At 35.4% G+C, this 14,099-nt stretch overlaps 1 protein-coding gene across 8 annotated transcripts in view; it reads left to right on the top strand.

Annotated features, from left to right (window-relative positions):
* Positions 1–14,099, top strand: part of LOC111037473 (ephrin type-B receptor 1-B) — a 135,583-nt gene that overhangs the window by 75,439 nt on the left and 46,045 nt on the right. For all 8 annotated transcript variants that reach the window (XM_022320123.1, XM_022320116.1, XM_022320107.1 and 5 more), the window contains exon 3: positions 2,771–2,850. In XM_022320123.1, the coding sequence (XP_022175815.1) occupies positions 2,771–2,850 (80 nt within the window). The remainder of the gene's footprint in view (positions 1–2,770; positions 2,851–14,099) is intronic.

Raw genomic sequence — 14,099 nt, 5'->3', positions numbered from 1 at the left:
AATCTCGTTGGACCAGTCACTAATTCATCGTGTTCTTTATATTTTTACATTATTATTATAATTTTTGAATACACATTATTATTACTATTAATAGTTTTAACGCGTTTGCGATAGTTTTATTATTTATTAAATTGTGTTATTTTCAACTATAGAAAATAATTTTAATAAAAGACGTTATACGTTACAAGACTATATATATTATATATTTAATCTATATTGTAAAAAAATATTACAAATCGCCTTCGGCCGTGTATCACGTCGTTTATCCATAATAATAATGATTAATCCTGTTTATAATAGTGTGTGTGCAATACAAATTACGGCCGTTGTCGATGGTATAAAAATAAGAAATGCAAAATTAAAATATTCACAAAACCCTAATATAATTTTGGGTTACATGAATTTCATTAAGGCGCTAATGTGTATTCGTACTTTTTACACATATATATTATGTGAATATTACATACTTTATAGTATATACATAATCCGGTTATTTAAGAATTTGATGATTAAAAAATCATTACACTAACGCGTACATCAAAATTCCTTCTATAAATAAAAACAATCCGATGTTAGAGTTGTGTATTTTTTTTGCATTTGATGGCTTATCGGTGTTCTTATCGCTATTACCAGTAGATAGGTATAGATATTAACTATACGCATTACATACGTCGCGTTCTGGAATAGGTAGGTAGGTTACTCATCTAAAAAGCGAAGCTAGTATTCGACAACCGTGAAAGAAAAACATTTTGATTTATTTTTGCACCCTAGAAAACAAAAGAAGAAAAAATTTAAATAAAAAAGTTCGTTCCTATTTGTCTTTTATGCTTAATAGAGGGTGGTGGCGAGTTACCATATAAAAGCACTCGGCAAAATTAGCGTGTGCATAATACGAAAACGATGTCGTGTGTGTGCGTTTTTTTGTATTTAGCAACCAATCAAGAGTGCGCGAACAAAAATGGCCGGAAACAATATAATCACATGGTAGTGCGTGAAGGGCGTCCCCCTTTCTATCATGCAGTATATACTATGTACCTAGGTGGCTAGGTTTATGTGCATAGAGGTATATACTTGAAAATCCCTCTTACTGCTTTATGTATATATATATATATATACAAATTACAACTATATAAGGGCACCGTAAGTCTTCTCTATGCAAGCGCATACACCTAAAAAATCCGATCGCCACGACGATAATATCATTATAGAGTCGTTTCACATGTCTCGTAGTAGTTTTTCCAACCCTCCTCGTGAGAGCACATGATATTTATGTATATGTATGTTATAATAAATCGTTATTTATTTTATTTTCCCGGTACCTACCTAATATTTTTAATGTCCATTTCGCGTGTGTGACGCCTGTTAAGTAGCCGGATTTGTGTTTGGGCGGTTGGAGGAGGGGTATAAGCGCCGGCTAATTACAGTGTGCCACCACCACCGCCGCCACCACCGGAGTGTACAACTTCATTAAGGCGCGTGTAGGCGGGCAACCCCTCGACACCACCCGATCGCAATTCCTCGACCCCTGCTACACCTCACCCAAATGATAAGGGTATTAAAAGTCGATTTTCCCTAGAAAAAGAATATAATATGTACACTGCTGTAGCGTGGTCGCAGTGTATATATATATATTGGTTTTGGTCCGTGGGAATTTAATTAATATAAATGGAACCGGGCGAGAGGGAGTAAACAGATTACGTGTCCCTTTTTCGTATATCCAATATATACAATATATACATGTATAGGTATGGTATGCGTTTACGACGGACACTATGCTGCAGTGTGACGGGTTGATTGGTAAAGGGAGTTTACGGGGGGGTAGAGGACGGGTTTTCCGTGGCGCGTGAGGGGGGATGTGGGTATTAACACGCAAAAGGGCGGACGGAGGCCAATTGAACAAATGAGAAACTCTCGTACAGTCGTTTATATACCACGCCGGCAAAATTTATGTTCGCAGTCCCTTAGTTATATTATATACATACCTACGCACCATCAACCTCTCCCCAACAACCCCCGCGGGCCTTTTCGTTCATGTTACTTCGTCGTGTACGGTTTTCACGGGACAAATTCACTGTGTTCCTTATTTTATATATATATATAGTTTAACTATGTACAGTATAGGTGTAGGATGTATATAGTTCAGTTTCCCGACCGACCCATATAGTCGTCCAATCTATATAAAGTATTACATGAATTTACGACGAATGGGTACATAAATGTATATACATAAGACAAAGCGGTGTACCTACCTATAGCTAACTTCGGGGGACAGAGTTTTATGGCAAAATCGCGATTTAATTAGTTTAATAAATCGTATTGGCTGTAGTGCGATAAAATCGCGTGAAATAAACCCAAAACTTATTTAACTGCTGCAGTGCTGAGCAACTGTAAATAATAGAAAATTAATAATTACAATAGAAAACGTCAATTATATATTATTAATTATTATTGTTGTTGTTATTATTATGCATTAATTCATAATACCGCTACAAGGAGGTATTGTAATATATTATTATAATATTATAATATTATAGGAGTGAAAATAAATACACTATACTAGTATAGGTACACCTAATGTACTTAAAAAGTTATATAGAACGTTGGGCGTTCTATGGTTTTTATCTCCAATAATAGTTATACATTTTTTTCATTGTATAAATAAATTATACAAATTGTTATATTATACGTTTTGCAAGTCGTAGTCAAGTGTCCGAATCGTCTGTATAGTAATATAATATAATATAATATACGTTTTGTTTGTTTGTTTCAGTTGTACTTTTGGACACCACGACAGAGCCTAGTCTACGGTGGACTACGTACCCTTACGGACCGGACGCCAACGCAGCAGGGGTGAGTCAATAATCTTATATTATAGTATATATACACTATTTGCTGGTATTGTTTATTTGTGAATGTGGGAGAGGGGGTGTTGAAGAAAACAGTTTTACATGTTGTTATAAATCTTACTGGTGCATTTTTCCACTAGATAAAATCTATATCATAAAAATCTACGACCGAATTATATGGTGTTTTGATGTTAAATGGACCGGATTGGTGCTGCAGCATCATTGCTGGCCCCGACGAAATGACAGATTTTAAATTATATATTTACGTATACTTTATATACTTTATATACTTATATTATATAGTTTCATATTATACGCAATCAGTTAATCGAACCCGTTCAAATTTTCTTATTTGTTTTTATGGATGCCGATAAAAATGCCTCTGAAAATAGACTGACAACATGTGTAACGGATTAAAACGACGGAGTCTTGTATATAGTGACCTCGGTCATAGCCATCTCCGGCAGGAAGGCTAATGGATTTTTCGATTCTACCACTATCGAAACTTACATATGACCGGGTGGTCTCCGATATGGTACTTTATTGGTAATCTTCTTTTACAATCTTGCACCCCTCCGCGTGGGAAAAACCGTATGCTCGTCCCGAAAATAATGCGCTTTATTCGTTATCGGACCGGCACCTTTATATTTCCCTAGGAAAACCTCCCTAGACAAAGAAACCTCGTTCCCGAGAGAGGAAACCATTGGCTTTCCTTATCTCTGCCCGTCTCGTTGGATAACGTTTGATCGACTTTCTTTTATCGTTTAATACCGCATCACAGTTCCATTGTATAGCATGTTCATTTATATGTATGGTTGGTATACGAAATCAAAACAAATATATGTGCCATTATTTCCACATAAAATCCCTTTTCTTTTATAATATAAATTATGTATTATTATTTGATATACCTATTCGGTTGTTTGAAAATCTCGACCAAATCGCAACAAGCAAACCTCATTATACGAGTTGAAATAACTTTTTGAAATATTATCCGTGTTCCTATAAGAGTATATTTTAATTTTGAACATACCCGGAGGTACACGCGTAAAACGAAAGAGGTCAACTAGCCGTCAAAAGTGACACATTTCCCGAAAAAAAATTTAATTAACGTCCATCGCCGTCTCGCGGAGCATCTGTATTGGTGTTCACGCGACCGCCTGCACTGCCGCGCCACCATATACCGCCGCCGATAAATCCTGTCAATTATATGTATAAGTTTTGAAACACTATTTTGGCCCGCCTTATTTTCGGACGGCAGTGCTTAAGTATACATTCGAAACTCTGCAGATCCGTCGTATTCCCTCTTAAATATATATATACTATAGCAAATACTCGGTGTATAAAGGGGTTTAGAAACTTTGTAGGAAACAAGTTTTACGGTTCAGCGCGTCGTAAGTAAGTAAGTAAACGTAATACTGCGGGCGCGAGCGTACGATAAATAAAACGCCGTCTTGGGCGACAAACTCTGAGTGGACGATTTGACCGGTGTAATATAACATTATACATTTATACATGTTGCTGCAGCCAGATTCTGCATTGTCTATATATATTATGTTTCCCGTATGCGATAACACGATTGCAAAAATACGATGGAAAACACACGACGACGGCATGATACGACATAATGTGTATGTATTGTTATAATATAATAATATATTGTCGTATATTATTTTATACTATTCCGATTCGCAAACACCCCTTATTTCTTCTATACATCCGCCTCCCGCCACGTGTATCCTGCGGAAACGACTATTGGACATTTATCGGTTCTTCGTGGGTCTGGGGCTATAATAATATGTACATTTTACACACAAACGTATATATATATTATATATATATGTATACTATATTACTGTATTAACTTCGTCCCGTGTTAAAATCATGTTATAACCACGTGGTGTCAGCCCTCCCAGGATCGCATGCAAAATCGGATTGAGTTATTATTATATATTATAGTTCTCGTTTATACCTATGGAGTATGGACACCGCCTCACGACATAATTTACTATAGTTGCAGCTTATATTCATATACACCTTATATGTATACTTATAACTTATTGCGTACAGGGTGGCCCACGACGATTTCCGATTTCCCGCCTTCGTTATATACGAGTAAATGGGAAAACACGGTGGGCCTCCCCCATGTATAATTTATGCACACGCGCGGACACGTGAATTTTGTTTTTATTATTTTCCCTTCGCACGCGCGTTTCTCCCCTGTCGACGCACACCTATATATAATAATTTACCTACACGCGTTTTTATCGTAAAGTTATTATAATGTACATTATACATATTATAATGTATATTGTTCGCCCAACACCACCTTATATATCAGATCTTATATTATATATTACTCGTGCATAACAACCGTATAAGTCTCAAGTCTGTTCCTATGGTATATAAGAGATATTCCTTTAAAATTAATATGTTCGAATTATATAATCATGCGCGGCGATCATCTGGCAAGTAAAAAATATCGAATTTTCAAATTCTCGTAGAAAACTGAAAAATGATTGAATTTCATTTTTTATGCTGCAGGTTATTTTTAATGATCTGATATCTGGCATTGTTCTTCTGTAAACTTTGAGAAATCTATTACATTATGTATAAAAACAGCTATAAATAAGCTGTTCTTTAATAGGAATCCAAATTATTTTTTGTCTTTCTTGACCGATGTTTGTTCTTCGAGTAACTGTTCCATACAAGAAAATGTTAACTCACGTATAATCACGTTGAACCGACAACTTACTTCCAAAATTCAGGAAATCGTTAGTACCGAATGATTCTGTAATATTATTATTTCTAGTTCCAAAATCGGTTTATCTAGATAAAACAAATTTCCGTGTTTATTTCCTTCGATTATGGTGTATGTGAACTTTATAATTATTTTTATTGTATGATCAACCTAATTTATTCCTCTACAAAGATCGACTAGTCGATCGTGATAGACTACAGGTAGGCGTCCCTTGTTCTTAGGGGTAATATATTGTCATGTATCTCGGTATCCGGGTCCCCGACCTCGACACCTCCGTAGTAAACCCATATCGGATATTAATGTATTATAATAAATATTATCTATACACGCGCGCACACTCATCGTCGCCATCAGCTCAAGTCTATTTCTATATAATATGCATGTATACTATACCCTATATTACCCACATTATTATTTCCGCATGCGCTGCGATCAGTCGGCCGGGAGTGAAAACAAATATCGGATTTTCTAGGGGGTAAATGGTTGTATCCGCGGCGTCGAGTGAAAAGGGATATACTCATACCACCTATATAATATTATTATTATAATATGTAGTGTCCATAGAGGGAGAGTAATACGATCGGTAAAATGGTGGATCGGCCGCCTGCGTATACATTATAATATAATATTATATCGCGCGTGGCGTCCGACGGACGAGAAGCCGTATACGGATTTTGTTTCGGACACATATTACTATAATATAAACCTATACGACGAGCGCAGTGAGTGCGTGCATTTTCGTGCGGCGGCGGCGGCGGCGTCCGTCCGTCCGTCATCGTTCGTTCGCGCGCGACCAAGCGGTATACCGCCGCCGCCGGAGGCAGTGTACAAAGTAGGCGTGTCCGGCAAGTCCAATTAAAAGCGTCGTCTCTTGCTCCGGGTATATATATAAGTAAACGTGCTTGGAATTCCCCGCGTGCGATGTGTACAAAGTACCCGCAGTCGTCGGCCCCGCACATCTCATATCACATATTATATGATATATATGGATTTAGATATAATATTTAATGGAAGTATATATCGTATTGTCGTTCTAGGGTTCCAAGTAAAATCGCCGCACGGCGCACGCCGGATACCTAGATGTTATTATTGTACATCGTCTTGAACCTCGCCTTGCTAAAAGCATAATAATATACCAACTATTGCCATGATATTGTACTATAATGGAAATAAATAACTAATTAATAAAAGAATAAATAAATTATTCTCATGCGCATTTCGTGGAAGCACACACCGCGAAAAAAGTATATTATTATCTTATATAAATATAATATTTTTTTTTGGAAATAACGACATTCCAAAAATAGTTGAAAAACAAAGTCCAATTTTCCCACTGTATAAAAAATAATTAATAGATTTCAGTAGGTATGCCTTGGATAATATACATATAAATAAGAAATAATTAATTGGCATTTTGAAGTGGTTGAGAGTAGCTCCCTAATAATGGAATTTTAGTGCCACTGTACTGTACAGACAATGTTACAAGTAGCGACATACTGAAGCGCAATATAAATTTACCCTTAGGGCCAGTTGTACCATCTCCGATTAAAGTTAACCGAAGTTTAATCAGGCAAATTTGGGGGTTTTAAAATCTGTTAACGGCTGATTAAGTGAAATCGAAGTGTAACCGTAGACGGTACAACTGGCCCTCAGCGTAGTGCAAATCATCGCTATCTACATGATGATAGTTAAAAAATGTTCTGTGATCAAATAAGCTTCTAAATTTCAAAATGATTTAATTTGTGTTCCTAAACAAAGCGTTCACTGTTTTCATAATACAAAATAATACAACATATGATACGTGATGATCGTGTGATAAAATGTTAATGATGATTGATGAGTATATATTTCGGTTTATATTTAATGTTAAAAAGTAGCAGTGTATCACAACCACTGGTATTTTGGTAACTATAAAAACATTTACCACCGACAGGTGAAAACAAATTTGTGTCACTTCAATTTGTATAATGCAGTCAGAAAATGCCTATATGACAGCTGTGGTAATATGGTATATATGCTCATTTGGCGTTAATGAAAATAATTATTTAAATTATTCATTTGGACGATATTTTTCTAATTGTTCACTCGTCCTACAAATGAGTGTCCCTTCAAATGTTTCATTGGTCGTCATATTGTATAGTATGTGTACGATTTGTTCGGTGCGTTTATCGTCATTGTATGTAATATTATGTGCAGTGTGTACAAAATATATACAGAATTATTTCTTCGATTAACAATTTAACGCGAGCACGTGCAAGTGTACTGAAACGAGCGTAGTAAATTTCATCCTATATAGGTAGTAAGTACATATCCGCGAAGCGCATATTAACATAACCGTCAATTATAGCCGTCAACGCCGATGTGCGTTTTATTCTGATGTCAATTACAATGCGTTCGGCCGTGTCCTTAACACTCGTGCTGCGTAGTGCGTACGCCGTATAATATGTATATATTATTATTAGATGCACCGCAGAGTCCGCACACAGTCGCCACCTCGTATGTACAGTGACAGTTATTACGATATTTTAAATTACGCGACGACAAAACGATAATACAGTAATAACCGCTGCCGTCGTCATCAGTACCTATAATATATTAAATTTATATGTCATATAATATGCGCTCCACCATGGTTACTAATAATCACATGATATAAATACTTACCATCCATAGGTAGGGTACTCACATTGTATACCTTAACGAACTTGATGAAAACCGTGGCCTCATGCGGTGGTCGTTCACTACATAAACGAGTGCAGTGGATTTCGGCTGAAAACGTGAATTTATATGTAAAATAATATGTCACCAGACCCATCACATATAGCTGCCCGACTGCCCGAGTATGTAATATACAGTTTGAGTTTATTAAAAAAATAATGTACAAATCGTTGTCGTCATGCTTTGTCCCGATCCTGTAAGAGCTGGTAAGAGCCCGGTGCGGCGTTAATAAAATACGGCGGCTGATCGGCGTCAGATCACCTTGATTAAGAAAACGCGTGGTTTTCACACGGTTGAATAAAAATTCGCCTCGTATACGACGCTATTATTATTTACAACCTGAAAAGCATTCGTATCGTTTATATTCGTTTCGGTGACGACTTCCTCGCATACATATTACATAAAACTATTGATAAACCGTACTTATTCTTGGCTCATACCAATCCATGCTCGGAGTATAATATTTAAGCAATATAAACATAATAATATATTACTACCTACGCTCGTTAATACGTATTTTCCTTTGTGCTTTTGACGTTTTTGTACTATTTTATGTTTGCTGTAATTAATAAATCCGCTCTATCTTAACATGCATATTATCTATATAGATAAAATAGAATATACTATAGTATATTTTCTGTTTGAGGGTTGCTTAATTTTTTTTACGAGAAGACAAAAAATATAATTTTTAAATTTAAATACCTGTATGGCTATATAGCCAGGTAGGTACATTGTTTTCTTTTTTTGTTAATTTTATTTAACACTTTTTTTAACTGCTATCAACTTTATGGTGTCTGTCCGACATTTATTAAACGGTCGTATTTTAGCAATAAAACCGTTTAACGTCCGCGATTGTCCATTAATTTCGGACAAGTAATCGTTAAATTTATTGTTTTCTCATTGAAAACTATTAAAAGTCACCCACGTCCCCATCCCCCGTGGCTTTATTGCAAAGCCTCGAAGGTATCGTGTTATCAAAATATAACTTCCCGTTTATATTATATTTACTGATTACCCAGATAAGGCTAAATCATTTAATTTAATATTTACAGACAATATTTATATTGCCACAATTCGATGTTGTTTATGTGTATAATATTTAACAATCTTGGAAATTAAAAATAAATCATTGCGTTTTAATTTAGATATACCTGATCTTTTATAATATTACACTAGAGTAAATTTTAGTTTATCATAAAATGTATTAAAAAAATCAAAATATGTGTTGGTAATAGGTTAAAAGGTATCATCAAATAAGTGTCTTAAATAAACAGTCTGGTACAGCTATGTACTTATATTTTGGTTATAATAATCGATGTACTAGTAGAATAGTAGATATTAATATATAATATTATATGTTAATAATTTGTATAGGACATGGGTACTTAGGATGAACGTTTATTCAATATAATGAACTTTTTATGCTCAAAGCCAAAATAAAAAATGTATTTATTCTGACAAAAAGTACAAATAACCTGTTTTTTTAACTCAATTAAATAAAATACCTATATTTTTGATATAATACTGTATGATTTATAGGTACTATTGACAATTTCTTAAATAATCTTTTTATATATATATTAATTTTTCCCGCGGTGACAGGCATCTGGGTAATAAATAATCATTATTATTATTATTATCATCTAAAAAAGTAATAATATATTGCATCTCTCAAGTATTTAGTATCATTAACCACGTATTTTTGGTAGTATAATATGAGTCTATAGAGGTCAATAAAAATAATTTTCTAGTAATAAACTTTGTATGTTAGACTGGGTCTACTAATATTTCATATTTGATAAAAATTTATTCACAACGAAAGAAAAAAATTCCTTTTTTTATTTTGCTTGAAAACGTTGCACGGCAACGTTTATTTCTAACATTTGAAAAATTTATATTTTGCATAATCAATAGTCTTATTCTGGTTAATATTATATACGAAAATGACCGGTTATATAATCTACAAATAACTTCTTTGGTACCTGTGATTTATTACTGTTGTTTCGTTACTTATATGTGTTATAATTTTATTTGCCCCACATATTTTGTATATTATATCAAAATGTATGTTAACAATACACTGTTATACGTATACCTTGTAATTAAACTTGAATATTAAACAAAAATTCCTGCAATATGACAAGTAAATATCCTTTTTTTTCAAATTTGATAGTTGTCCAATTAAATATAATAGCTAGGACAAAAAAACTATTACAGACTATACAGAACATATACATTTTGTACGTATATCTACAATATACAGCAGACCAATTTCTGTACTGTTGCGTCCTCTTAAATAATTCAATTCAACGTTGTGAGGAAGTATTTTCAATGGTATACTCGATTTGATAATAATTTTCACGCGTTTCGCTACGATATAATTTTGTTTTTCAATTTAAACTTTTATGTTAAGAAAACAATTGCTTTTCATAGTTGAGTGTAATAATAAATATATTTTTTAATCTTCAAAAGAATGTTACGAAACTGAAATTGTGTCAAAAACAACGTCGTCTACGTGTTTTTACGGTCATCTGTGCTGATTATAGTTTTTAAGCCGTTGTCGTTGCGGTAAAGATTAGTCAGCACTTTTAAGACGAGATTATACTGCAAATATTGTTTGGAGGATTTATTTGGACCGTGAGAAACCGTCGCACCGGCGACGGTGGTTCAAGATAAAACATTACTCCGCACACAAACACCTACACACACTGCTGCGCACATACGTCTACGTTTTGATAAAAATATACATATACATGTATAATAATAATCGGAGATGAGAGAGAGAAATGGGGAGGATATAAGCTGCAGGATAAAACCTACGTGGCATTTTGAAAATTGATTGGGTCGTCGCCGCCGAACCGCTCACTCCGTTAAAGGTCAATTAAATCGGGCCTGACATTCCGGCCGTCGGCAAAACGGAAATAACGTTCGTGGCCTGGGGAATTAGCATACACGACTACGGTTTTTTTTCACTCATATATGCATACACGCGCGTTATATTATTATAGGTACACACGACCATTATACGACGGTGTTTGTGCGCGCCTTTTGTGCCCCGCGCGTTCGATATTGTCGCCGCCGCCACGTACCTATATATATGTTCATCGGGCGCGAGTTTCTGTTACAGACTACAACAATATAATATATACGTGTGAGAGGTAAAAGAATAACATTTATACATATACTTAAATAATACACACTGCAACGGCGTCGGCGGGTGTGCACAGGTGAAGGGGTTGCTGATGACGGGGCATATTATACTGCAGGATCAGGCTGCAGTGATAGAGAGCGGGAGTGAGAGGACAAGGGGTAAACATATCGTGTATGTGTGTGTGTGTGTAGTCTCGTTTTGAATTTACATGTACATAACATTATCCGGTGAATTATTACCATTACAAGTTCAGGTCACACCCAGGATGCAAATCGCAAGCGTTTGGACGTCTTTATTCTTATACATTTTTATATTATAGTCTTTTTTTCATCGTCGTTCTTTCTATTTATTCTTGCGTCCGCACTCTATATACATATTCCGTATACGTGTATATCCCGTTCATCCACAGCCTTTTCGCAGCAATTCGATTATATAAAATGGCTATAAGCCTATACCTAACTTGAGAAAACACTTACATTTCCAGAACAGCAGATATACGTTGATGACGTACTTGCAGGTATATTATAAGCTATTAATATTTTTTAATACTATCAGAGTTTAAGCAATTTGTTTGTATACACATGCGGCAACTTTGTCGAAACAATAATATAATGTTTCATGCAAATAATATTAATTATAAACGATGTGATATATATTAATATACGACCTGCAGAAGATACAGTGCAGTAGCAGTTTATTCGTAGTATTATTATGCGTGAGTAGGTACATTATTTACTATTGTATATATTTTCCGAGTTAACGATCATAATCATCATCATTATCATAATTTTGATTGACGGTAGACTCGCCGTTGCCAATATATATATATATATATATATATATAAATAGAAAGACAAATATGATAATTCGTTCATTTATATGTTAAATTTTGTCGTGATTATTATTATATACGGAGGGGAAAAGGATCATAATAATCGTTTTATCCCGTTCCGAGCCGAGCTGTCTACACAACTGTAGTTGATATTTTTTTCACCGTCAAAGTTTTTAAATTATAAATATTTTCGTTACGAAATCGTTGCTAACGATATAGTCGATGGCGGCGGCGTTGGCTTAAGCGCGAAATGCGTCGTTATTATACACACGTACACATTATTAGGAGGTATGTACATGTTACATGTAGGTATATACCTTATAGTAATCATAATAATGTATAGCGCTGGCACCGGGGGCGACGGATCGGGTAAATTAGAAAACTCGGACGTCGCCTCCGCGACTGTTTCCGGTTATTAGCGCCAAGGCGGTTATATTTGATCGAAATGGATTTTAGATCGAGCCATGGGTTTTTTTTTTGTGCGGCCGATGGCGACGAGCCATGGGTTTTTTTTTTGTGCGGCCGATGGCGACGAATAATATAATAATCCTGCTAAAGAGTGTACAGGAAAACCGTGGTGGCAGCCTCACGCCGCTTCAACAGCACAGACAAAGGATAGGTTGTGGTTTTCTGGATCATTTCACGGTACGGTGGACGTCCATGCCGCCGTCATCATCTTCGTCGTCGTGTTGCCCCGACCTCCCTTAGGACGAAACGTATTTAGAATTATTATATATTATCGCCGTTCAGTGTATGTACAGCGTGCGCGCGTGCGTGCAGAAAAACCGTGAAAATAGGACGCGCGAATGATTATCATTATGCGTATTAAATCAGACATTGCTGTAGCCCTTTTTACAGACGAGTTTAAAGTATCGTACGATCTCGTTGATAGTCGGCAGTGGCCGTTTAATTTCATTAACAATTTCTTTTTGTCGGGCCGAGTGGTGTGACTTTTCAATTGGAAACGTATTTTGACGAGTTCATGAGCCACACCTCAACATCGTCATCGTCGTCGTCAGTACAGTCGTTTGTTATTATTATTATTATTATTTTTATCTAGGGGGCCATATTAGGTACCGTATACGGTGTAGTGTAGTGTACTTGATGTATACCATTATAATAATGTTACAAAGTATATTATGCGCTGCGCTCGTACTTTATAACATTGTTATATTGTGTGCGTCGCATAGAAGACGAGTGGAAAAAATAGACGTCGACGACGATTACACGACATAACAATGACGACGATGTAATAATACGCGCCGGGTTCGGAAGAGAGAAAAAAATGACCACCGCGGCCGCCCAGATTATTATAATGACTCCTGCGGTCTCTCATCACCCACGAAAATAACGCGACGGAAATTTCTTTTATAACAATTGGCGAACACAATGGCCGTCGTAAGATTCGGTCGCGTACGGATACAAGTATATATAATAATACTATGTATATTATACACGTACACTGGAGCGCGTGCGTTATTATACTAGCTGTGTTATAATAATAATAATAATAATAATAATAAAAATATTACTATTATTATTATTATCATACTCGGCAAACATCGACTGCGTGGCGGCGTGTCACCCGACATCATTGAAATCATTTCCTTCTTTACATATAAAAATATGATGAGCGTTTTTTGTCCGTTTTGTAGTCGTTGTTATTATCAATTTTTAACGTTCTTCGTGAATTTTAAATATATATATATATATAAACGTACCTATGTATGCATATTACATGTACGTATATTTAATTGTATTTAAGCTCGCACGGCTGTAGGTACTTTTATG

Source organism: Myzus persicae, unplaced genomic scaffold (genome assembly GCF_001856785.1).
Source record: "Myzus persicae strain clone G006 unplaced genomic scaffold, MPER_G0061.0, whole genome shotgun sequence".
Lineage (NCBI taxonomy): Eukaryota > Metazoa > Arthropoda > Insecta > Hemiptera > Aphididae > Myzus > Myzus persicae.
This window is presented reverse-complemented; position numbering and strand designations above follow the sequence as displayed.